The following is a 26,241-nucleotide window of genomic DNA, read 5'->3' as shown; positions in this document are numbered from 1 at the left end:
AAAAATGTTTTAACCTTGCAGTTTGAGAAGTTTGATATCGTTTTGTGAATTAGCCTTAAAACTGGGCTGTTTTGTGACTAACGCTCCGTTTTCTTCCACAAACTAACCAAATCCTGTGTGGACCTTTAGTCGAACGCCTGAAATGGCTCTGAAAATGGTGAGTTACTTTCTCTGACTCCGTTTTTGAACTCTAATCTATGTTCATGCTTTAGAAACAACCAATAATAATGAAATCTAACATTTCTTAGGTGAACAACCATCACTCATTTCTCAGCAAAATGCATTGTAGTGCATCTCCTCTTGGTCAAAATGACCGGTGAGTCTAACATCAAACACCAAATGACTTATTAATAACTTCTAACTGATTCATAAGATCATTTCTTTGTAATATAACGACTCATTTGTCAAGGTTTGCACTATGTTATGCCAAAATCACGACTGAGCCCTATTTTTTTCTGCACCCACAGCTCCCAAGTGGAAGCCGCAATGCCAAATGAACACAGCTACTACTACACTGTGTTCTTTTTCGCTGAGGAGGTGCCGCTGCCAGAAGGAGAGCAATCGGCTGACCTGAAAGTCTGCCTGCCTCTCAGATCACTGCCGCCTGCACAGATGTACCCAGACTTCAGAAATGTTGGGTTTCCATCTGCGGCCGTTGAAGCGGCCTGCTGCACGTCCAGATCTCTGGACACACTGGCTTGTGAGGTTCCACTGCCTTCAAGTCCTCCTCTGGTTGACACTGTGCACCACACGAGGAACACTCTTGGAAACGTCAGGTTTTGTCCCATAAAGGAAGCAACTGAACCTGAGGTGTTGCCGTGGGAGGTTGCACTGCCTCCGAGTCCTCCACCTGAACGCTCACTCAACTTGGGAGAAACTCGTGACTACAAGCACCTGGATTTGCAATCCACAAGGTTTTCCTCTCTGGATGATGAAGTGGCCTTCTATATGTCCAAACCACTGGATGTAATGACTCATGAAGTTCCACTGCCTCCAAGTCCTCCCCCTCCCGATGCTGAGATCGATATGGGGCACCACGATAAGAAGAAATACCCGGATTTACAAAACATAGGGTTTCCTTCTCTGGATGACAATAACTCTGATCCGATGTGGATCAAGCTGCCGCCTTGTGTTGTTAAACTGCCTCCAAGTCCTCCACCCTCTGAGGGTATCCTGCCTCTGATCCAGCTGGCTAATATTCCACTGCCTCCAAGTCCTCCGCCTGCTGACGATGAGCGAGATGTGGGTTTCACTCCTGAGAAGAAATTCCCGGATTTACAGAACATTGGGTTTCTTTTTCTGGATGACAATGACTGTGCTCCAAAGTGTCTCAGACTTCCACCTTGTCTGGTTGCACTACCTCCAAGTCCTTCACCTTCTGAGGGTATCCTGCCTCTGAGACAGCTGGCTGATATTCCACTGCCTCCAAGTCCTCCGCCTCCTGACGCTGAGATAGATACGAGGCACCGTGATGAGAAGAAATACCCAGATTTACAAAACATAGGGTTCCCTTTTCTGGATGACAATGACTCCGATCCGATGTGGGTCAAGCTGTCGCCTTGTGTGGTTCCACTGCCTCCAAGTCCTCCACCTGCTTCAGTTCCACACCTTGCAGGGACGAGATACCTCGATTTATCTATTGTTGCTTTTCCTTTGCTCACTTGACGACGAATAAATCTTTGCAAAAGAAACAAACGACGCCTTGTCTTTTTGTGTGTACACGCTGGTTTAACTGCAAACGCTGCTTAGTTGATTTATTTTCATTAATGCACGCTGAAATATTGAGACACAGACTCAGACAGACTGCTTTTTATAAGGCTGTTTAGGAAAGCCTGTGCCACACGGGTTAGTGTTTGGATGCACAAAAAAAGGCCGAGGATATGTTGACACACAATAATAAAATGGGTTTAATATCTTTAAAAGATCATACCATCATCCATCATCAGTGTGTTCACTATATGAATTACTTTTTTTTTTTTCTGTGGTTTTGTTCCGTGACATTTAAAAACCTCATCGGTCAGGATGTCGCTTAGTTGAGGTTCACATGGGAAAAGAGCAGATTTCACTTCCTCAAATTCCAACCTGATGTGAAATTTCTTGCACTGATAGCGAAGTAAGCTTTAAACCTGCATTTGACTTGAGGGGATGAATCCTGATCAGCTCCTCTACTGGTTCACATATAAATGTAATGATCAGTTTGTCAGGTCTTGAACTAGAAGCTGAGACCTGTGATGCATTACTTCATATGCACAGGCTGCCACTAAGCGGTCAGTGGCTGGTGGCTTGCAGTTTTACAGGCATCTCCAAATGTGGTGCAAGGGCAAACCCTGCCGGCTGAACTTGTGAATTGGCCACGGAGCAGCGGAAAATTTCTGGATCGGCGTGGGGATATTCCTAAAGAAATGTCTGCCATCTACTGGGAAATGACAAAGCTACAGGTATTCCCCTTTTCCGACCAGTTGCTTTTAAGGTGGACTTGCGTGATCTGTCCCTTCGAGGACTCATCAGGTTATGTTTGTGAATCAGAAGTGGGGAATGGTGCCAATAAACTCTGTAGGATCCATCTAACAAACTGAAATCAATAATTGCACACATTATTTTATTAAATTTTAGAAATGTTTTATTATTATATTTGAAGAAAGATGATGCTCAAGTCAAGTGGTTTTCATTAAATCGCTTTCCTGTTTACTGTGAAGGGAGTTAATGTGAGCACCGTTCATGATAGGATCAGTCTCTACTTTACCAGTTATTATAATGAAACTCCAGCGTAAACTCTTCCTGTCTAATGGAGAGGAGAAGCAGCCCGTGCGGGCGGGGGAAGAAGCCGGAGGACAGGGGCTCCGCTTGCCTTGGCTGGAGCGCAGACGCAGCCCGGCGGAGGAGCTGCTCCACCTTAAGACCTCGGCGGCCCCTCTCTGCTCCCTCTCCCCGGGGAGCAGAGCTGCGGAACCCGGCCACGGCGCACCACAGCCGGCTTGGCACAGAGGAGGTGAGTACGGCTCCCGGAGCTGTGGCCAGCACGATATGGTTACCATTCCCGACCTTCCCTTCTCCAGTTGCACTAACACTACAACACAGCTCCACATCAGCCACCACTGCCTGTCACCCTAATTTATTCTGGAATAAACTGAAGTATAATAAACTTTATAAAGCTCAATCAGAATCACTGGAGCAGTGACAAAGTTATTGGTTTGCTTTTTGTTTTGGCCACTCATATCATACAAGTGTGTGGAGTTATTCACAAGGCAACATATTCATAGAGTGTATCCAATAATAAGGGGATATCATGTAGAACACTTTGTGATTTGTGACTGACAAGTACGGATTGAAGAAGAAAATGTTTCTCTACCCAAAGCTTTCTATCCTCCACAATGATTGATTATTATGGCAACGGTCCAGGTCGCTGGTGCGTTCTCTTTGCGCACGGGATTTGGCCCCTTTCAGATCAAAGGGCCCTCAGGAAAGGGGTGGTCCCAGGCATTGGGGATATATAGGAGGCACCGGCTCTGTTCTGACTGCAAGGCAAGAGCAGAGAACAGACAAGACGGGCCAGCAGAGCAAAAACCTGCCCCCGAACTCAAAGACAGAGCTGAGACATTTGAGTTTTGAAGACAAAGAGATAGAAAAGGAGACCTGCTGGAATTTACTGCTGAGACCCAGCTTTTATTTCCATTTTATGAAAGGACTTTTTTTGCAACAAGTCAGAGCTGCACATAAGTTTGAATGAGTTTTGCACTGGATTTGATTCCTTCTTAGATTTATACGCGTAATTTTGGGACAGTTTTGTGGAAGTTCTCAGACTTTTTAGCTCATAGTGGAAAACTTTGTAAAGGATTTACTTGCTCCATTGTAGAGACTTTATTCTCAGTTTATTTTTTTTTTCCACTTATCGGATTTCACAGTTATATGATGTGGGTTTTACGCGTTTCCATCGGTTTGTTTGCCGCACTGTGCGTCAGCGCAGCGCACAGCGCCTGGGAGGAGAGCACTGTTGTGCCGGTCAGGTTAGACCCGGCGGCCCGGTCTGAGAGCGAAACCGAACCATGGCGGACTCTCTCCGTTGAGGAGAAAGAGAAGGAGGCGGAGATGAGGGTGTACCGGTTGGACGTATTCGGCCAACAGTTGGTTTTGCAACTAGAGCCTGACCAGACCTTCTTGGCGCCGGGTTTTGTCTTTCACATTGTGGGGAGTCCGGAGTTCGAGCCGACAGAGGAGCCCAAGAGCGGAGCCGAGCCGGGTTGCTTCTTCTCCGGCACAGTGAATGGAGAGGAGCACTCCGCCGCTGCGCTCAATCTGTGCAACGGACTCAGGGGCGGATTCTACTTTCAGGGCGCAGAGTATTTTATTCAGCCCCTCAACACAAGTGACTTTCTGGCCACTGAGGAGGATGTCCACACGATCCGCCGGAGAGGCCGAGCAGGTTTGGCTGAGGAGGGCAGCTCCAAGTGCGGGGTCAACGAGGACGAGGAGAGGGTGCCAAAGAATCTGGAAAAAGAAGCCAGTCACGGGGCCCCTAACGCAGACCAGACAGGTAATACTGGGCACATTTTACGCATCATTTTTTACTCCTTTTATCTGAAATCCTCACATTAAACTATCAGGGGAAAAGTGCAAAATGATGTATTTAACATTTTCTATTTTAAATAGGAATCACATTATCAGCAGCTTTATTAAAACAAGAGAAAATAGTCTTTAAAAAAATCACCGACTATAGTTAACATGCAGAGCAGACTGCTGTCAGCTGGAACTGTTCATGTGCCAGCATGCGCAATGGACTCAGCTACCTTTTGACAGCGCTGTCAGCTCACTACCAAGTAGGAAGTGAGGGGAGGGAAGGGGAGAGGGGGCAAACTTCTTTAAAAGGAAGAAGGAGGTGGAGGAGGAGGAGTGAAAGAGGAAGGGGAGGGGAGCGGAGGGGTTGGGGCCAGCCAGAGCCCGGCCGGGAGCGCTGAGACGTGTAAACCCGTCTCCTGGTACAACTCGCACCGGCACCGACATTTCTCCCCAGAAAGGATTTTCTCATTCCCATAGTTTTCCACCAGAGAAGGTCATTTTAGGAATGCGGACCCTGAGGGAGGAGGAGCCGTCGGTGGTGTGACGCTGAGTCACTGCAGCCAGGCTGCTCCAGGCACATGAGGAGCTCTCTGTGGAGAAGAAAAAAGAGCCTTAGTAGCTACTGTTTAGACACAGCTGCTCCCATGAGCAAGCTGTTCCAGCTAACATGAAACAAATCTAATAAAATGCATGTTCCTTCAGGTTACAGTGCAGGAAATATAAAGCCATGGCGCCCGATATCAACTCTCCTGAGCTGTTTGGTCTGACCTCTCCCTATTTCCTTCCTTAGCTCACCACAGGACCAGGCGTTTCGTTTCCACCCCTCGCTACCTGGAGATCATGCTGGTGGCCGACCAGTCCATGGCTGAATTCCACGGTGCAGGACTCAAACCTTACCTTCTGACCATCATGGCAGTGGCATCCCGCCTCTACCGCCACCCCAGCATCCACAACTCCATCAGCCTGGCAGTGGTCAAGCTGCTGGTGGTGTACGAGGAGGAGAAAGGCCCCCAGGTGTCGTCCAACGCTGCCATGACCCTCCGCAACTTCTGCCAGTGGCAGCGGCAGCACAACCCCGCCAGCGACCGCCACCCGGAGCACTATGACACAGCTGTGCTCTTCACCAGGACGGTAAGTTGGAGAACAAGTGGTGAAACAGAAGTATAGAGATTGAGGAGGAGAAGCAGCATTCAGGAGTATTCACACTTTCCTTTTGCTCTCTTATCTACTTCATTAGGACCTTTGTGGCGCCCAGTCTTGTGACACTCTGGGCATGGCAGACGTTGGCACAGTGTGTGATCCTGACAGGAGCTGCTCGATTATTGAAGATGATGGTCTGCAGGCAGCATTTACAGTGGCACATGAACTTGGTAAGCAGAAAAAGGCATGTTCTTGAGTGTTTAAAGTGTCTCTAATGATATGCATCGCTCATACTAGAGGTGCTAAAGAAGTGTTGTTTCATGTCTCTAGGTCATGTCTTCAACATGCCTCATGATGATGCCCAGATGTGCTCTGGTGTCAACGGTGCCCACTGGGGCTCCCACATGATGGCCTCCACCCTGTCCAACCTGGACCAGCAGCAGCCATGGTCTGCTTGTTCCGCCCTCATGGTCACCACCTTCCTGGACAATGGCCACGGTCAGTGCCTCCTGGATAAACCGGTCAAGCCTCAGCCACTTCCCCAGCCTCTGCCCGGAACGGTGTATGACGCTGACTATCAGTGTCGCCTCACCTTCGGGGAAGATTCCCAGCACTGCCCGGACCTGAGCACCACGTGTGCTGCTCTGTGGTGCACCGTGACTGCAACCAACGGCTTGCTTGTGTGCCAGACCAAGAACTTCCCGTGGGCTGATGGGACGTCATGCGGGCACGACAGCTACTGCCTGGCTGGACAGTGTCTCACCAGGAGCCAAGCCGCCAAGCACCAGGTAAAAAACAAAACAGGCTCGCGCCTACTTTATGTTACCTGCAGCTGCACAGTTTAACTCTTAATCTAGCCCAGTTTAAAACTTCTTCTTCTTCTGTTTTCAGACTCCTGTTAATGGTGGATGGGGTGTGTGGGGTCCCTGGGGTGACTGCTCTCGGACCTGCGGCGGAGGAGTGCAGTACTCCTTCCGCTCCTGTAACAACCCTTTGCCCAAAAACGGAGGCAAATACTGTGAGGGCAAGAGGATCCAGTACCGCTCCTGTAACACAGAAGCCTGCCCTGACACCAATGGTAAGGGATTTTGGTCATCACATGGAAATAATTTGAGAAACATCTTGTGAAAATCTGTAGTTGTTTGCAGAGCGATAAGTCTTTCAGCTGGCATATCGTAGTCATGTTTTGATGTAACTTGCACCCTGGTGTGAAAGTTTTCACCCAGCTCAGAGCGTACTCGCAGTAAATCTGACCTCTCTGTCTTTTTCTCAGGCCTGTCGTTCCGTGAGGAACAGTGTCTGGCCCACAATGACATGTCAGCCCAAGTGTCGCTGGGTTCAGGCGAGGGCGTCGAGTGGGTGCCCAAGTATGCCGGAGTTTCACCAAAAGACCGCTGCAAGCTCATGTGCCGCGCCAAAGGGACTGGATACTTCTTTGTCCTCAAATCTAAGGTGAGAGCTGCTAAATGCCAGACCAGAATAATAACAGTGTGTTTGCTATTGCTACGTTTTGGGATTATACAGTGATCTCTTAACAGCCCCTAGGCTTTTTCCTTTTTGACTCCTACATGACAATCCCACTAGACAAAAACTTAATTTGCCTTGTGTCTTTCTCTGCTGACTCTAGGTGGCCGATGGCACCCCCTGCAGCCCAGATTCCACCTCAGTTTGCGTTCAAGGCCAGTGTGTCAAGGCCGGATGTGACCGCGTCATCGGCTCCAGCCGCCGCTTTGATAAGTGCGGTGTGTGTGGCGGAGATGGCTCAACCTGCAAGAAAGTGTCAGACTCTCTGGAGCGTGCCAGGTAAACACAGAGAAAGCTTCTGTTTTTACCGGTTTCATATAAATCTAAATCGTTTTATAGCTGGAGCTGACCTCCATTTGTGTCTGTTTCAGGCCTGGTTACCAGGATGTTGTAACTATCCCTGCTGGCGCCACCCATGTGGACGTCAAGCAACGTGCTCCTGGCAACGGTCGCCACGATAACAGCTACCTGGCAGTGCGTCGCCAAGACGGAACCTATCTGTTAAATGGCGATTACAAACTGATGACCATGGAGACGGACATTGCCCTGCGTGGAGCGCTGTTGCGATACAGTGGCTCTTCCGCCACCCTGGAGCGCCTGCGAAGCTTCGCCCCGCTCCCTGAGCCCCTCACCATTCAGGTGTTGTCTGTTGGGGAAGCCCCAAGACCACGGGTTAAGTACAGCTACTTCACTCCAAGGCCCCACGGTGCTGCTCCAGGCTCCAACAACAACGCAGGTCGGCGCCAGTCTATCAATGCCATCCGAGAGGTGGGCGGAGCCGAGTGGACCCTGAGGGAGTGGAGTCCATGTTCACATACCTGTGGAGGAGGCGTGCAACAGAGAGAGGTCGTGTGTCTGGACCCCCAGGGACGTCCCTCCAGAGACTGCCCAGAGGAACTGCGCCCCTTGGCCTCCCGGTCGTGCGCCTCCCAGTCGTGCCCCTCCTGGCTCCTCGGAGAGTGGTCAGCGTGCTCCAAGACCTGCGGCCGAGGCTTCCGCAAACGCCCGCTCCGCTGCATCGGCCACGACGGGCGCACGCTATCCCACGACAGCTGCGACCCCAAAGACCGGCCACGACCCCTGCTGGAACTGTGCAATCAGGGCGCCTGCTAAGGACTGCATCTACAACCTGACCTCCTGTCGTCCCAGCGTTCGGAAAGACGTCAAATAAAACCTGCCTCACTCTTTCCACGGACAGTCTGAAGAGGCCGATGAATGTTTACATCCAGAGTGTTATACACGTTTGCATGGGTTCCAGTTGTGACTATCACTGCCGATATTTACCCATTCCCTCCATCCATGCTGGGGCCAAACGGTGAACAACAGTGGCGCTGCCGCCTCACCACAGCTGTCTGTCCCCAAGGCACAGAAGTGGCACACTTTGCGTCCCATTAAGGGGAAGAACGCACGGACATTCCTGATTTCCCTAAAAAGAAAAGAGCAGGCTGCTTACCATGCCAATGTCATGCTCATATATATGTGTGTGTGTGTGTGTGTGTGTGTGCGGGTGTGTGTCAAATTTTTAATGCATTTAATATGTTTGTCCAAGCTGGGCTGGACAGACGAGTAGGGGTTTTTGGGTGGGGGAGGTTATTAACAGAGTATATAAAGAAACAAATGAAAGAGAATAGCTCATAGTCTACTTGCTCACCCCATCAGGTATGGAAAATAAGATAGCTCATAGTTCTAGTGATGTTATGTTCAGACTTCAGTCCGCGTTTATTTATCACAAACCTGAAGCACTTCATCTTTGTTTTTGCCAGCGGCACATTGTAACACCCAGTTTCTCTAAATGCCTCAGTACACGTTGTCTTTTAGCCATATCTTGCCCTCGTCTACACAGCCTTCAATGAGGGAACTCTTCAAAGACCAAAGAGGAGTGTGTGGGTGTGTGTGTGCATGTGTGTACGTATACGTGTGTGTGTGTGCGTGTGTGGAGACCTAAAGAGGGACTTGTCTCCTGCTACTACTTCATAAGTAAGTCTCTCCCGCCTTCTGCGAAGGCACTTTGTTCTGTTTTCCACATTTATATATTTTTTTTCCCTTTTGTACAGAATATCCAAACTTTATTTATTTTTGTACAGCCTGTTAAATATATTCATGTGGCTTTTTTTAATATTATTTTTTATTTGTTATTGAGATCACAGAAGGAAGTAGATTATATAGAGTATTTATACAGTGTTTTATATATACATACATATAAATGTATATGCATATACATATATATGTATGTATGTATCTATATATATGGTCCTAGGTTCATGAATAAAGTATCACATTGACTTGTGCAGCGGATGTGTCCAGAGTTGTTTGTTGAATAGAGACAGAGAAAAAAATGGTGGTAAAACGTAAAAATCTAAAGAGGAAATTGCAGAAAACTTCCAAAATGATGGCTCGAAACTAAAACAAGTTCTCACGGATGTGGATTCAACTCCCAACACACACTCTTTCACAATCTAAGAGGTGTTTTAGGGAGTAACTGTTTGACAGCACATCCAAAATGAAAATGGGTTTTGTGTAAGTCAGGGTTTGTCCAGTAGATGGGGGTATTTCAACATTTATATTCATCTATTTGGGATTCCCAACAATTACAGAGGTCTCAAAATATTGGAGGAAAGTCTGCTTAAACACCAGAGGGCAACATTTAGCAGCCCTTATTTCATTAAATATAAATGTAATGTCCTCAAAAAGCAGCTAAGGGGGTAGACCTCCCTCTAAAGCCTGCATAACAGCCAGCTAATATCAGTTCTCATTTGTTGGATACACCATGAATCGAGCATTCAGCCTCACATTGAGATCAATCCTAACCATGCGCATCCCATAATGCATTTAATCCAAATCGACATGTGACACACAGAGAGTGGGTTGGGAAAGAAAAGTGCTCAAAAAGAGAAAAGAATAAAGAAAAATCTAAAATAATACACCACAGTTCTTTGTTTGTTCACCTCTGAGTCACGGCTATGGTTTAGACTGTCACCGTTATTAATATTATTGCTCCCATACGACATCAGTTCATTCTGAGCCGAGCACGTTGACGTCACGCTGAGTAAACCAGACTATTGTGCCTCTAAAATTGTCATAATCAAAGCAAGATGTTGTTATTAGTCGGCGTAATGTAAAGCTACAGTATACACTCGGTGCATGCAGACAGTGTAGGATTTCCTTCACGGGCTGATAAGAGCTTTGGGGGAGTCAGCAATCATATCGTTCTCCTTGAACTCTCCAGACCAGAAGGTACCGCAGCAGTGTCACTAAAAGCTGGAGAACATGCTCCACTTCCTGTTGGGCCTCGAGGAAGATGATCTCCCGCCCTGTCGGCTCCAACGCAGCACAAAGGAAATCATTATCCTCTAATTACAGATGGTTAAAAAGAAGATTGGCCGCCTCTGTAATCTGCGGAACAGCATAATGTGTCACCACACTTGTACGCCTAAACAGCAGATCTGGCGGACGAGGGCTATACGTTTTCTTTTCTGTCGTTGCGATTGATAGAAAAGTGATGGCGGAGGGCGGCGTCATTAATAACGCGTCAGCCTGGAGGGAAAGCCGCTTTTTTTTTTTTACCTGCTTGTTTTTACATGTCTGAACATCACTGCAGCTCAAAAAGAAACATCTGGAAGGCATTAGGAATCATCCCTGCTCGATGTGGGTGGCATTTCCGAGAGCTAAATTATCGTCATCCCTTTGCCACCCTTGGTTGCCCGTAAAAGGTTTGTTTGAATTATGGCAAATTTGATCCAGCTTCAAAAGAAGCGTCCGTCTATCAGTCCCAAAACTTCAGTCTAGGGATGGATTTATCCTTTACTGATAAGATCTCCCAAATAAATCAGATTAGTTTATGCCTTGTTTATGCTCAGATATAGTTTAGATCTTAAATGACTGTAGTTAAGTCACCACAAGCGAGTGGGGCGTGTGAGCACTCCCAGAACAAAGGGAGACATATTGTTGAGGTGGCTTTTGTACTTTTGGCCTAAATCTTCCATGGGATCCTTTAAATGTTAGATCTGATCTATCACGTGGTCAAAGATATGAAGTCCTAAACGGTGCTCCCAACTGCGGTGACCTTCCATGACCGAGGCCTTGATTCTTTCTGCCCCATCTAGCGTGTAATGTCCACTGGGCATGGTCGGAAAATTCCTGGTGGATGTAAAAAATGAGGGCCCAGGATGCCATTAACCGCTGTTCACACAAACAACAACTGAAAGGTCTTGAAACCGTCCTCGGAAAGAGAAATAAGTGGATCCACACGCTCTCGTGTCTTTGAGGGGTTTTGACATCCTAACAGCCGAGGTGTTAATGGGACGATCTGAGCAGGCATATGTGGTCCCTCACCCGCCCTGACACAGCTAAAACGGCTCCGGGGCACATTTAAAACCCCCCCTTCTAACAAAGAGCCGAGGCGCGTCGTGTTGTTTTTTTGGTTGCCGAAAATACCCCCAAGGTGTCGTCAGGCAGGTGTGAAAGCGGGCACGTTGTGCAGCCTCGGGTCACTGCAGCCTCGAGCCTCTCTCAACACAATAGAGGTCGTGATGTGACGGAAGCAGGGGCCACAGAGAGAGAGGGAGGGAGGGAGAGAGGGCGAGCAAAGGGGGGAGGGAGGGAGGGAGGGAGCGAGGGCGAGCAAAGGGGGGAGGGAGGGAGTGCACGTACGTAAAAACCCATGCACGTGCACGCGCATGAAGCCAGACGTGCACAACAAGGGTGAAGCAGGAAAGCAGGAAGACTTCAAAATAAAAGCACAGACGACAATAGAATCCATTAAAGTAGATAGATAGATAGATAGATAGATAGATAGATAGATAGATAGAAGAAATTGGATGCAAAATATTCTGTGACTCGTAAAAAGGCGGAAGTCACAAATTGGGGCTACATAAATATTGCAGCAGACTATAATAGACCTTTTTTATTTAAATTAATTAATTAATTAAAAATAAAGTAAATATTGTTTGTGTTCTATGGATTATTCAAACAATAATATTCATTTATTCCCATTATTTTCTCTTAATTTGAAAGTGTTAATCAGAAGGCTTTATCCTCGTCGTGCCTGCCTTCACCCCCCTCTCTTTCCCTCTCTCTCTCTTTCCCTCTCCTCGGTGTAAACTCAGCAGGGTAATTTGAGCAAACGGGGGACGTCGGGCGGGGGGGGAGGGGAGGGGACTGGGATAAAAACCTCAGCGATCAGTCAGGAGAGGTGTGGGAACGGGACTCGGCGGCAGAGGAGACGCGCACACGTGGAGGAACAAAACGGCGCTCCACTTCTTCCGAGGGGCGCACCGAAGCTGCCGAAGGTTTGAGTCCAGGCTGTGTGTGTGTGTGTGGGGGGGACGAAAACAATGCCTCTGGGCGAGCCAAATAGGTGACCGGCGCAGACAGAGGGAAGAGGCTCTTTCTATTATCTCCTGACACTATTTAGGGAAATAAGAGCAGCCCGGAAAGTGGGCGCACAGAGGAGAGATCATGGAAAACCCCTGGAGCAGCAGCAGCAGGAGGAGGAGGACGCAGGCTGTGAGATGGAAATGGCTGAGGAGCTCGTTGCTGCTCTGTTTCTTCACTGGTGAGTTTCTTTGAAAACAGTTTACTTACTCTGTAATTTACCGCCAGTGAGCAATTCATCTGCAGGAGAAAGTGGGGAATTATAGGATGTCAGGGAAGGCATGCTTCTGTGTAAACAGGAAGTTTAGATGTATTTATTTGAAATGCCAACAGCTGGAAAGTTTTGGTGTGATTCAGGTCTGTGGTACAGTGCTGCTGCTGTGGAGGGGGGCAGGGGAGAGGACTGGTGGCTTGGGTGTGTGTGTGAGAGAGAGGGGGGAAAATGGGTGGGGGGTGAAGGACATGGTGCCATTGTCTCCCAGCGTGTGGAGAGACAGGAGCCAGGACCTCAGAGGACCACCCAGACAGAGCTCGCCAGAAGTCTGCTGGTGGATGGCAGCCTCAGCCTCAGAGCCGGGAGGTGGTGTTAAATTAAAGGGAACATCCATCAAAAGTTTCTGATCGCAGAAAAGCCCTCTGTCTAATGAGCTCTGCGGCGCTCTCCTACCTGAATTTGAACCCTCGTGCGTACACCCCTCCAGGCACACACCGCCGGCGGAGTGACTGCTGAGTGTAAGCACACACACACACACACACACAAATGCGCGCCTCTTGTTTTCTTTTGCAGTGTCCTGCTCGTTTGATTGTGAAAGACTCCAACCCTCCGCACGGCCCGCGAAAGAACACAAATATTGCAGCTCACGAAGAGCCTCCAGATGAAAAGGGCTCGTGTCGTGGCAGCAGGTTGAGACGAGTACACAGGAGGCACAGCTGTGTGTACAATGCTTTTGAATAAGTAGGCTTTTGGCTGAGGGAGGGAGGGAGGGAGGGAGAGGAGGGTAACAAACCACATTAATCTCTTGCACACACATAAAAAGCTTGTCATGGATCCTTCCAATGCCTCATCAGCTCAGATCCAGTAAACAGCAAAAAGACCATGCTTTGAATTGCGTCGGTGCACAAGTGTTAGAGCTCTGAAATCCTCTTAATTTGAGCACCACGCAAACACTCACCCATCACGCTGCATCCCATTCGAACGGTCTCCCACTCAAACGGCAATTAATTCAGCTCCAGGATCGCCGTGGCTCACGATCTCACGTCCACCGTCTGCTGGTTTCACACTTTCTCCCTGTCTCCGAGCGCAACTTAAAGGAACCTCCATCCACCCCTGAGCAGCCCCATGTCACAGCTAAAGGAGCGCTCCTGCTGTTTGGTGTGGCATTCTCATAAAGCTGATGGACTTGCAGGAAACAGAGCTTTTAAAAGAACGGAGAACTGAATCCAAGTGGCAGAGGCAGAGAAAGTGTGATTATTAAACTTTAACAGGGGTCAAGCTGCTAAAACGGATGAAGCATACACTTCCCATGATGCAACGTCGCCTTGGAAATGTTTTCAAACTCCATCCACTTTGGAACAAATGCTTTCTGTTAGCGTCGGCTTGGCGACGAGTCACAGAGACGGTTTCCAGCGGCCGACTCTTATTTGTGAAATCGGTGGGAAGCCTTCCTTGAAGCCTCAGACATATTAGTTATCAGGTGTGATGCTCCTAAAACGAGGCCTCGTGACTTGAAGTAGCCACTCGGATGAATGGTGAAACGATTCAAATGCAAATGATTCAAGATTCAATTTACCTGACACAATGCGAGGCTGGACTTTGTACACATGTGAATAAATGATCTTTAAAAGGCTTGTCCTTAAAATAAAATTCATAGGAGCTTTGCAGGAGCTGATTATGATTAGTCTGTTTTTGACTTATTTGTCTATGAGTATAACTGGATCATGTTTTATCTTGCATAAATAGCCACTATGCATTTAACTGACAAATGATTTCAGCTCAAATCAAAGTACAGACACTTGGTTTCTTGGCCCAAGACTGATATGTCCCTTCACGGAGACAGCTGTGGTTCCTAAAAATGACCGAAACGCGTGACTAATGCCTCGTCATCATAAGAAAGGTATAATTTTTACGGTTGGCGTCACATGTGCATGTCAGATTCAGAGCTGGATTCAGATGCTGGGACGCGTGGGCTGTTCTGCCTCAGCCAGCCTGCGCATGGAAAAATAAATCAGGCATGTCTGGTTTTAACTCGGTGAGACGCTGCATGGTAACGGCTGCTTGTTACCATGTAATCCTTGAAATAAGTCAGTTGTAATTGAACAAATACGTCTTTCAGAGAAGGAAAGCAATCCATAGAAGCTTTTGAGGTAATCTGAATGATTAGAAGCTGTAGGTGAGAATGTATTCAATTCTCCCAGTGGTTTTTATTTAGTTAAAACTTCTTATAGTAAATCATTCTAATAGGGGAGTTTATTGGAACAAGAGTTTTATTTTCCCCACATGCTCCACAGGTATCGATGGCTTCCTTTTTAAAGAAGCAGGTCCTTCTCCAGTCCTCTGAGCTCACAATAAATTGACTGTCTTTTAAAGCTGTCTGTTAAAAGTATAAATAGAAGGCGCCGGCTGGGGAGGGTGCGCTTTGAAGTCGGTTCATGAAAGGTTTCATTACAGTTATTTTATCTTAAAAACTTGAAATGTGCGCAGGTAAAGGAAAAAAAAATCTTCTGATCTATCCACCAACACTTTTTTTTTTTTGCAGCGTCTAAGTAGATGTGTGTGTTTTGCAGGTGGCAGTGAGGCCCAGTGTGAAGGCTGTATCGAGTACTGCTGCGATGGATCGCCACCTTTCTGCTGCTCCTACTACGCCTATGTCGGAGATGTCCTCTCGTAAGTTAACGTACACACAGAGAGGCCTTTGTTTTTGCTTCCACAGACTCTAATATGTCTCCTTTTATGAAAGGCGACTCTTATTTACACAGAATCCATGTGCATCCATGGACTGTTTACCTGCATGCGACTTAACCTCACTCAAACTTGTTTGGTCAGTTTTATCTGGACTACAAACCAAAACCAGAAAGCTTCTGGCACAAAAATCATATCCCTTGGATGGATCTATTTAGAGATTAACAGAAGATTAATATAAATTACAGTAGTGTAAAGGAACTAAATACACTTTCTATATCGAACTACAGCTTTAAAACACTTGTACTTGAGTTGAGTACTTCTGTTTTTACATTTTCAAGCAAAAACATTGCACTTTCTACTCCTCTACATTTACCTGAGGGCTTTAATTAATATTAAAACAAGCTTAAACACAATGTTAAGGACTAAAACAGTGGTTTCCGTATTTTTTTGGTCCTCACAAAAATTTGCGCAGAACCGGGGTTACATACCATGGTTACCAGCTCCGCCAAATAATGATTTGTCCCGATAAACTCCTCAACATTTCAGTGAATGAAAACAGATTTGTGCTCCCCATTTAGTAGGTCAAACTCCAGCAGCTAAAACGGTAACATGCTGCTTTCAAACTGATGCTTCAGTATTAATAATGTGACTGAAAAACTAAAACTATCCTCTAGTTCAAGTACAGTTTGGATATGAAATAAGAAATAGCCACCAATAATGATGGTTTTCTTCTATCGCCAGCCCTTACTGCATCTAAATATAGCTGATCACAAAAATACAGGTTTTGTAAGTGACAAATCCGGTCGTCAGACACCTTCATGAGGATAAAGCAGGGGCTGACTCAAGCTCTCGGTGTAGCTGCCCAGCAGGCTTTAACAGCCTTGGTTGCCAGGAAGCCCCAATTATCTCTGTCAGATTGTGTTGGATCCTAATACAGAGGACGTCATAGTTGAGTTTTTTCCCCACCACCATTTAAAAAAATAAAGATATTGTGTTGTTATTTTAACATGTTACTGTTAGAAAATGACCCCTCTGTGCTATTTTGGATAAAGCTGTGATAGGTACCTTTTTGTTTTAAATTGATCTGCACAGACACCTATGGGTTTTTTTTTTGCAGGCAGTAAGTTTTAAATGAGAGGGAACTAATTTACAAACCAGCTGTCTTTTAACCCGCCAGAGGACCCTTAAGAGGATCTGACCTTTGATCTCTGTCTGTGATTACTCAGCACAGCTGCTTCAGCACATTCGCCTTTAGTTTCTGCCAAGACAAAGTTGTGTTTGGTCAGTTTAGCTCATTTAATTTTTACTTGGAAGTCAAAATTCGCTGGTTCTTCAAAGCAGCCAGGTCTGAATGTGGCACGCTGACTAATGCCGACCACGAAGACGTAACCAAACCTGTCAATGACGAGTCGTCTTCTATTTTACACTGCCGCTTCACAGACTCCTCTGCAGCGAACACACACCAATGCACACACGTTTGCGCGCACACCACACAGCTGAGTTACATCAGATGGTTTATCTCCATAGCAGCAACTTAGGAGAAATGCTAGCATGTCTGTTGGAGGCAGCTGCCTCCTCTCACACTTGACTGGATGGCGTGTGTGTGTGTGTGTGTGTTCCAGAGGCACTGCCATCTCCGGTATCGTTTTCGGCGTGGTGTTTCTGATGGGGGCGGTGGCGGCCTTGTTCCTGTGCGTGTGCATGTGCATGAAGAACGGGCGTGGAGCACGGGTCGGCGTGTTCAGCACCTCCTACATCAACACCGTGACCCAGGGCTACCCAGGTAGGTCAACACACGGGACGACACAATGGCCCCCGTAATAGGGAGGTTACTGATTTACTAGGAATTCATCATCAGTCACTGATCTATGGAGAGTAAAAAGGGCCTTTTTATAATGTTGTTATCTCAAGATGACAAGTTGATTATTTCCTTCTGGGGGTTAAAACAAAAGGTAAGGTGGTTTGTGTCCAGTCTAAAACCAGAACAGGGTGTTGACATTTTGTTAAGTTATTATTTTTTTCAGTTAGGTTTGGTTTAGGCCACAAAACTACTTGGAAAAACGCCACAGTTTTGGTTAAAATTGACCCCTTCCCGACCTTAACCACGTGTCACTAAGGCGGAAAGCCTCTCTGCACGGAAAGCCCCCGGAGCGAACAGGAACACTCAGATCAGTGCTTGTCATTTAAGGAGAAGGCGAACCCGCGACTTCACAGGCGAGGGCCCTCCGGGGTTTCAACTGTTCAGTTGCGGATCCTCCCCGACAGCCATGACAGGAATCCTGAAGGCTGAAATCAGGACGCCAAAGTCGTCTTGAGGAATCTGCCTCGCATTTTTTCCCTGAGATAACAAGATGAATGAGACTGACGTTATGAGAGAAAGAGCTTTGCGTTTTTTTTTTTTTTGTTTTTTTTTTAATGCAGTTGTCATTTTATAAAGCTAATACAGATTTTCTTAATTTTTGTTCCGGATCTATAAAATACAATTATTTTTTTTTCTATAGTCTTCTTTATCAGGAAGTGGTTCAGCCCACAAAGTAGTCTCTTCCACAGACTTCTGTCAGAGTGAAACCTCATCTCCTGTCCTCAGGCGACCACCTCTGAATAGAAAATGGTAAATGTGGATAAAGGTATCGTGTCTTACTGGTTCCACCTTGGCCTTGAGCACTATTCCTGAAACACAGGGAGTTATTATTTTCCAGAATGAATGGGCTCAGTGGCGTTTCCTTATTGTACTCGCAGCTTCATTGTCCTTCACGTCGGAGTCGGTGTTCTGTGACACTCTCCAGCCGCAGGAATGCCAGTTTTTTTTCTGGGGCTCATCATTTATTTATCGTGTTTCATTCTCCTCTGTGTACCGGCTTCATGCTACACTGGACGAGCGCTCTTTATGCCGCCCTGCGGCTCTGATCATGTTTCGTGAACGCGGCCCCCCGACATACTAATGCAATATGAATGCTTATGGACTGTATGCAGCTACAGTGATATCAATCAGAGTCTTGAAATTGGATGCGAGGTGTTGTGGTACTCACGAAGACATCCAGTTTTAACAGCAGCCTCGGATCAGCACAGGAAATGTTAAAACGAAGCAGTCAGAGCTGGTAGCAGCATGTTTTGCTGGTGGAAGTGCTCAGATTGCTGTGGCTGCTTAACTCCAATCATCTTGTCTACCGTGTGAGCTGCTTTGATTCTTTGGATAATGTGAGTTCCCCTGCTGAAACTGATACAGTGTGGTGAACAAAAAGGCCTTTTACTGCCATGTTTTACCCCTCCTCTGTGTTTCAAGGCTTCCAGACTGTGCAGTTTTCCAATTCAACCACTAGAGGGTGCAACTGTCCTGTGAAACGCATAATAAAATGGGGCATCATGAGCAAAAGAAGGCCTCATTTGCATTAAACATGAATAAATGTGAAGTTGTTTGTTATGACAGTTGATGTAATTGCTTTTAATAACACACAGAATTAAAGCATCTTTATTTTTCTCTTGAACTCAGGTCCTCCACCTCCGTACACCTACGACTACGAGATGTACCCTCCGTCCCTGCACCCGCCGCCCTACACTCCAACTCAGCCTCCACCGGCCAACTACTCCCCGCCTCCTCCTTACCCTGGCTGCACCCGCAAGTGAATCCCTCCCGGGCCTGGACTCTCAGACCTGGACACAAAGGCTGCTATTTGTGTGCAACCCAGCGGTGGCGGGTCCTAACAGCTTGTTCAGCGAGACTACTTTCGCCCTGCAGTGGGGGGCAAATGGTGGGAAAATGATCATGTAACGAAGTGTGGGTTAGGGCAGCTGAAGAATGCCAATTCATGTCTGGCTGGCAGCCCTGCTGGCCTGCAGCTGGGACTTTTTTTTTTTTTTTTTTTTGCAGCTAATAACCAATATCCTTATCCGTACCCGCCTGTGCACCATCAAAGGCAGCGCGCCGCTTTGATGGAGGCCAAGACCACTTTTGTCAGCAGAGAGGGGGGACCTGACATCACAGGAGGGGGGGAAAAGTCTTTCCAGGACACATTGTAGACTCTGCTTTTATGGAAAGGGACCGATCCACTCCTTCGTTTAAAAAATAATTGACTGATTTATATCATTGACTGAGGTGGAATATGATAATTAAAGCTGTTTTCGGCAGGTCTGGACCTGTCATGTGTAGACTTAGAGTTGCATAATAATGTACTGATGGTAATGAACTGGCTTTTATTGCCTTACTTGAAACGATGTGGGGGGGGGGGTCACATTGATTTTTGGATCAAAATTGTGAAGCGTTCACAATTAATTGAGTAGTTGTGGGTTAATAATAAATTGAAAGTGACCACTGTGAAGGTTGGACTGTGAATGATGGAAGGAGGTTTACCAATATGTAAGTGTTTTCTGTGTTTGTAAATAAAAGATGCTTTTTTTTTAAGTAGAAATATCAAGTCTCCATTTATTCATTTCACTGGTCAATAATGCTGCGTGAGAAGATTTAAAATAAATATATAAATAAATAAAAATCGTGTCTGGGACAGATGAAGTGTGTGTGTGTGCTGTCGGTGTGTGTGTGTGTGTTAATCCCACTCCGCTGTGGTCAGGTGATCCGGCGCCGAGCAGCTGTGCAGCCTCGGTATCGCTCACCATCAGACAACGGGAGTCACCGGCGCTGAACGCACTCAGTTTTCTCGCCCGACGCTTGAAACGAGCGATAAACCGTTCGGTGTTAAACGCCGCCCTTCAGGAGCGTTGTGTCCGCGAAACGACATGGTGGACCGAGTAGCTTTGCTGCTGCTGGCCGCGGCAGCTTCGGCTCTGGCTGTCGAGGTAAGAAAATTCCGTTTTTGGTGCGAGAATGTGTAGCGTTTTCCACCATATTGTTGCTGTCAGCCGAGTCAAGCTAGCTCGCGTTAGCTACATTTTAGACCGGAAGTGGAGCTGTTATACCTCCACAGCTAAATTTAGAGTTATTTTTGGATAAAAAATTAAAGCTAGAAATTTTAAATAAATTAAATTTAATCACTAAATTGTGATTGCCCACCAAAAAGTAGTTTTTTTTATCAGAGATTTAATACCTTAAACTTAAATTATTTCACATATATCCCTTCATATTTCAATTCACAACCTAAACGTAACGTATTTAAAATTAAATTATGTTTTTTTAACCTCTTCGTATTTTTCAGATAGGTGTCAAACACCGAGTAATGGCTTGTAATATGCAGGTCGTTTGCCTGTCGTTTTATATTGAAGGTTTTAACCGGAAGTTTAATTTAATTCTCTCGCTGCCTTGACAGTGCGAATACTTTGGTATTTCCAGACCACAGGCTAATAAATACCGTTTAGATGCGATGCAATTTGATCGCATTTTATTAGTATTTTTCGTTTTTTTTATTCGCGATCCCTTAACTCAGTGGTACATACGGACACACATGGATAATTTAAAGACCCTTGTTGCGTCGCTCCGTGTTCTCAAACCTCGCTTTAAGCCCGTGGGAACTGATTTATTTGGACTATGTGACAATACAGAGAACGTCCGACACCCCTGATTTAAAGCTGCCCCCACTTTGTTTCCCATTTTGCTTTGTGTTAAAACGAGAAGCTGCTCGCTTTTTCCCCTCGTCTGTGATTTAAAATGTCACAAACCAGTTCAGTATGAAAACGCGTTATTTACCCCAAGCAAATGCTGCGCAAAACGCCACCAAAACGCACATTCACCTGTCATTTGGAGTAATTTTTGCGTTATTAAAGTAATTCTAGTGAATAAATGAAAAGCGTATTGTCTCATTTTCTATATCCCGAGGGCTAAATCTGAGGGAGTGGGCGTGTTTTGGGAATAAGAAAGAAGTAAATAAGACATTTTGTTGTTGTCGCAATGACTCACTGACGTCTGTTTCAAATTAAATTTGTAAGAAATTAGGAAAAAAAAAAAAAAGTGGTCGTGGTGGGAATTTGTAAGGAAAACAAACATCATTAACGCCCTCCACATATTTCAGTCAGATGGTAGAGAATAGAGAAGTAAGATGGCGGCGGTGCACTGCAGCATTTACCGAGGGTCGGGAAAGTGGGAAGCCAACAGGAGCTATCATTGTTGCATTTCAGGCATTTTTCTATTCCGCCGCATGCAGTTTTAAAGCGACAACACATGTCACATTTGAGCCATTTGAATATGGACCCAGGGTTCACGAATCACAGCTCGTTCATATATATTTTTTTTCTTTTTTTAGCGTCTTTGCCAAGAATACCTCTTTGTGAATGCGCAGCGTGGAAAACATCATTTTTTATCGCGACATTTAATCGGTCCTGTCCTACTGTGTGGCTGAAAATGTGAAAAATAATGGTGTCGATTTAAGACGTGTTCCTGTGCTCCAAATGACATGTCATCATTCTCAGATGTGTGATTTTCATTTATCATAATGAAGCCTTCAGTTTCCCCTTCATCAAGGTTAGGCCCCTAACATATCATACTAGAAAATTCCCAAAACAGTGAACACACCATTTGAAACACCTCTGTTCTCCTGCTTTAACGCGTTGGCATTTAGTTAAGGTTATTTGCAGCCTTGCTGGGACAGAAATGACTCATTCCTGTAGCCACACCATTATTTGAAGTCTAGATGTGGTTTAGGAAGAGCAGCGGTTCAGTTTTTTGCTGTGGCATCTCTGCTTGTATAGCTAGTTTGCATGATTAATGGATCCATTGTCAAAGTGAATTGCGCTGTGTTGGGTTCATGCCACTTGTTTTTGCAGTTTTATTTTGTGTGAGGCGGTGAAATGTTGCAGCTGATCTTCTTTGTTTCCCGCACGCACTGTAGTCTGTAATCAGTGGACTTGGAATGAATAGTTTGGACGCCAAGCAAGGCTTTGTTCCTAATCCATTGCTGAGGTCACTAAGTTTGCCAATCTCCGCTCTTTGGGTTGTGTATTTATGTTCTAAACATCACAGGTGGCAGTGGTCCGAATCCCACAGAAGAAGAAGAAGCTGTTTCATTTTCTTAAATAATCAGAGCGAGATCAGATCAGACTCGAGAATGAGGCGGTTCTTGATCTCGGGGCTTGTTTATTTCTTTCATGACCGGCCCATGCGAGCGCACACTTCTAAACGCCGGAGGAAGCAGCTTTTCCTGCCGCGGCCCGCCCTGTACAACGCGCGGGCCTCGCTGCGGAGCGTGGGACTTGGATGCCAGCCTTTGTGTGTTTGTAAAGCCTTGGGAAATGGCTCTTGGATGGGTGCAGGCAGGGTGTTTGTGTGCATACTGCAGTCTTTCAGCCCGGGGGCGGACCAGCCCTCTCCCCTTATTAGCGAGCCTTAATGCCATTATGCCTGTTGGCACTGCCACTGTTTGTCTCTCTGGCACCTTCTCTGCTGCTCACTGCAGTTTCGGTTCTTTGAAGAAGGAATCCACTTGACACCAATGAATTTCCTCTCGCTTTTCGTTTTCTTATTTATTTTTTATTGTGCTCACTTTCACCTGCATCCCCAGTGCTTCTATTTCAGTTTTACTATTTGCTGAAGACCTAGTCAGTGGCAACCCTCGGAGAATGAGGGTGAACTTTTCTTAACCCGGGGTTTTCTGCACACTTATAGACAGAAAAAGAACCAGCAATAGTGGTGGGAGTTTTTAATGCTTTATGAAATATAACTGTTGACTGTTGACGTGACTAGGAAACTGAGATGATGATGTTTTGTGTGTGTGGGCAAACATAAGCCACCAGGATGTGAGGAACACCTGTGTTTCATTGGGAACAAAGTTCAGGGTGGTGCTACGTATCAAAGGATAAATATATAAATGCCAGGGTTTCCCTGAACGGTATTGGATCATCAGTATCAGTTTGGTGGTCTTAATGTTGTGGCTTATAGCTGTGTATTGTCCTGCAACAGGACTGGATATCCTCTTCCAAACATAAAAGGAAATAATTGTATCTCTAGCACTCCTCCCCATCATTCTTCTTTGAATTCTTTAACCAGTGGTGCAAAGGGCAGGCGCCGAAACGTCCTTGTCCAAACAGCACACTGTCCATCTTGTCAACAACAACAGTGACACTGCGGCGCTCCCAATTAATGTCCGCCCTGCACCCCCGCCCCTCTGTCCCGGAGAAAAAAATTCCTGACCTTTTGGTACTGTTGTTTCTGTTGTCGTGGCAACCGGAGGTCGAGCTCCCCCGTCCGAAAACCTCTCTTCTTCTCCGTCCATCCAGTAAACCCTGATTCACCCTTTTCCTGTCTTTTTTTTTTTTCCCCCGTCTCTTGCCATTTTCATTTATGTTTTTGTGTGTCCGTACGCTGAAAGGTAGCATACCTCGCTTTTCAAAGTATGGTAGGAATCTGGTGGTGCTGATTACACTGGGTGGAGGCCGGTGGGTAAGCTCAAAGGCCTGCTTTGTGCACCGCAACCTGGCCTTTGAACGAGATACTGTGGCTAAAGATGAGCAATGTTCATTATTTTCATGGGGTCTTAAATGGTGGAAACTGAGCAGTTTTAGGATCAGTGCTATAGCTGGAGAGACGAAGATGGCTTTTCCTGGTTTTCTAAGTTTTGCTTGTGTTAAGCTTGTGGTTTTTGGTTTTTAACACGTCACAATGTCCTTCATTCTTCAATCTTCATTGTCATTAATGTGGAGTCAGTGAAGATGAAGCCTCTCTTCATCTCGCTCACCTCTTCGTCTTTCCAGCTGACTCATAATTGGCTCTAACAGGTCAAACGTGTCCTGCAGGGAACTCTCTCCCTCTCACTCCTCATTTCAGAGCAAATCTCCCACTCGGCATCGCCGTTCGACCGTTATTTCCATCTGTAAATATCAGCAGTGCGCCACGAAGACACACTTTTCATTTCGCCGCTGCTGAGTAAGCAGCCGTTGGTACAAAATCTGAATAATAAGCCGAGAAAACGGGTCGACCTGTCCTGCGCAATTGCTCAGCGTCTGCACGGCATCCATCCAGCTCTCAGTTCAGCAAAGAGGAAGCTGAAAGCGTCTTCCTCACATAGCTGCAGTGTCACAATTCCGTCACAGACATCATGCCTTTCAGGGATGTGGTGATAATCTGGCCAACGCAGGTCATGGATTCTGTCACACTCGAGACTAAATCACGGTGAGTCAGACCCCCCCCCCTGCAACCATGAGGTGTTTGACTGTTTTTCCGCAGGCTGCTGTCGTTCTCTCTGCTGGCTCGGAGTTGGGTAATCGACCAAACCAACCTTCTATATTCTCATCTTGCAGGTCCCACCCTCACTTTTGTGCCAGGGAAGTTTTATTTTGGGTGTGGTTGCATTAAGGCTGATAGGAAACCAGAGAAGCATGTCTGGTACTGCCGTCCTGAAAAATGCACGCAGCAAAGTGGGTTAGAAAACCATGCAAGCCTTCTGTTACGATGCATACTATGAAGCTGCAACATCCCAGATTGAGTTTCAGCGTCTGCTGTCGATACGAGTCTAGAATAACAAGGAGTTGGTTGTGTCTAGACAGGATTTAAACAATCCTGTTGCATTGATCACTCTTACAGAAGTTTAAAAAGCTGAATCCATATATTCAGGCCCAAAAAATCCAAAGGGCACAATTTAAAAAAAAAATAAAAAACCCAGCGCATTCTTCTAATGCCAGTAGTTTACCCAGGCCTCTACCAGGTCCGGGCATGTGCCAGATGCTGATCATGAACCATGCCAGAAAGGTCAGAGAGCTCGCAAAAGTGCAGATGTTCAAGTAAAGATTTAGACGGCAAACTCAAGTTGGTAGCGTCATACGAGATATTTTGGTCTGTGGACCATTTGGCATTTGATATTTTATTATCTTTTAATTTTCAGAAGCTATTCACATGCACCCTGTTTCTGCCAGTACGAACCATGGAAATATTTCCTGGAACCACAGTTGAGGTTTTCTCCTAGTTTCCATCATCAGTTTCATTTTTCCTCCACTTTTCCTTTCCCAGTAAATGGATGCGTGCAAGGAAACTGCTTTGCATCGTCTTTGATTCCTGCAGAGGTTGCTGACTCTGTGTTTTAGAGACGAAGGGGGGGTGGGCTTCGTCTTAATGATGAAGTTTCATCATCTCCACCAACACATATAAAAGCTCACTTTTCTAAAGGTTATATTCCTCCCCTTGCAGATATGATCTCATCATCCTCTCACTTTACTCTTCCCTAGCCTCCACTCATCATCTTGGGTGTTCAGTGTTGCCATAGCAGTAGATCCCTCCCCAGGTGCCCGCTACGTGGACTATAATTAGGCCACTGTGCTCATCCCGACGCTCCTTTCACCCATTTCTCCCTTCCTCTCTCTCCATTTTCATTTTCTACCAGAAGAATGAGCTTTCTTTTTTTTTTTTTTTTTTTTGGCATCCGTACTGCATGCGACGGCACATCTTCCGCTTGGCATTCACATATCAGAGGGTTTACAAACCTCTTGAAGTCGCATGAGACACACCATCAATTGTAGCAGTGCTCTCAGAGTCCAGCTGTGAAATCGGAACATTTGTTTTCTGCCGAGCCCTGTGTGTGTATGTGTGAGAGACGTGTAGTGTTTGTACGGGAGCGATGGAGGTTTGCGTCAGAAAGCGGCCGGCTATTCTCGACAGTGCCCGGCTATTTCTGGACCTGTTTCCTGTTTGGTCTCGGTGATAGAGGTGGACTTCCTGTGTTTGTGCAGGAGCCGGAGTGATGCAGAACGAGCCAGGAGAGCGTGTGTGTGTGTGTGTGTGCGTGCGTGCGCTGGCGTGGGTGGTGATGGGAAACCATTGTGAGGAAAATCCCTTATGTTTGAAGGGACAGTGACAAACAGAGAGGAGTGTGTGAAGC

General features: G+C 46.3%; 3 protein-coding genes across 4 annotated transcripts in view; all 3 read left to right on the top strand.

Annotated features, from left to right (window-relative positions):
- The first annotated feature begins 3,492 nt into the window (after positions 1 to 3,492).
- Positions 3,493 to 10,037, top strand: adamts1 (ADAM metallopeptidase with thrombospondin type 1 motif, 1). The gene is made up of 8 exons (XM_084574017.1): positions 3,493 to 4,531; positions 5,345 to 5,685; positions 5,792 to 5,924; positions 6,025 to 6,482; positions 6,586 to 6,772; positions 6,968 to 7,146; positions 7,322 to 7,497; positions 7,590 to 10,037. Exons 1-8 carry the CDS (start codon positions 3,907 to 3,909, stop codon positions 8,329 to 8,331), a joined length of 2,841 nt encoding a protein of 946 aa, XP_084430143.1. The 5' UTR covers positions 3,493 to 3,906; the 3' UTR covers positions 8,332 to 10,037.
- Positions 10,038 to 12,464: 2,427 nt separating this feature from the next.
- Positions 12,465 to 19,995, top strand: cyyr1 (cysteine/tyrosine-rich 1). Its single transcript, XM_084574222.1, has 4 exons — positions 12,465 to 12,772; positions 15,376 to 15,475; positions 17,116 to 17,276; positions 18,984 to 19,995. Exons 1-4 carry the CDS (start codon positions 12,676 to 12,678, stop codon positions 19,115 to 19,117), a joined length of 492 nt encoding a protein of 163 aa, XP_084430348.1. The 5' UTR covers positions 12,465 to 12,675; the 3' UTR covers positions 19,118 to 19,995.
- A 118-nt stretch (positions 19,996 to 20,113) lies between these two features.
- The window catches only part of appa (amyloid beta (A4) precursor protein a), a 28,966-nt gene continuing 22,838 nt past the window's right edge, over positions 20,114 to 26,241 (top strand). For both annotated transcript variants that reach the window (XM_084574643.1, XM_084574642.1), the window contains exon 1: positions 20,114 to 20,284. In XM_084574643.1, coding sequence (XP_084430769.1) covers positions 20,225 to 20,284 — 60 coding nt within the window. In that variant the 5' untranslated portion in view covers positions 20,114 to 20,224. The remainder of the gene's footprint in view (positions 20,285 to 26,241) is intronic.

Source organism: Chelon labrosus, assembly GCF_963514085.1.
Source record: "Chelon labrosus genome assembly, chromosome: 24".
Classification (NCBI taxonomy): domain Eukaryota; kingdom Metazoa; phylum Chordata; class Actinopteri; order Mugiliformes; family Mugilidae; genus Chelon; species Chelon labrosus.
Note: the sequence above shows the minus strand (reverse complement) of the source record. Positions and strands in the feature narration are given on the sequence as shown.

What these genes read in the sequence shown, in the direction of transcription:
- adamts1 (XM_084574017.1), top strand. Translation starts at nt 3,907, where the DNA reads ATGATGTGGGTTTTACGCGTTTCCATCGGTTTGTTTGCCGCACTGTGC. An exon ending in CCCTAACGCAGACCAGACAG is followed by an intron (nt 4,532 to 5,344) that starts GTAATACTGGGC and finishes TTCCTTCCTTAG; the next exon opens with CTCACCACAGGACCAGGCGT. An exon ending in AGCCTGCCCTGACACCAATG is followed by an intron (nt 6,773 to 6,967) that starts GTAAGGGATTTT and finishes TCTTTTTCTCAG; the next exon opens with GCCTGTCGTTCCGTGAGGAA.
- cyyr1 (XM_084574222.1), top strand. Translation starts at nt 12,676, where the DNA reads ATGGAAAACCCCTGGAGCAGCAGCAGCAGGAGGAGGAGGACGCAGGCT. An exon ending in GCTGCTCTGTTTCTTCACTG is followed by an intron (nt 12,773 to 15,375) that starts GTGAGTTTCTTT and finishes TGTGTTTTGCAG; the next exon opens with GTGGCAGTGAGGCCCAGTGT. An exon ending in TATGTCGGAGATGTCCTCTC is followed by an intron (nt 15,476 to 17,115) that starts GTAAGTTAACGT and finishes TGTGTGTTCCAG; the next exon opens with AGGCACTGCCATCTCCGGTA.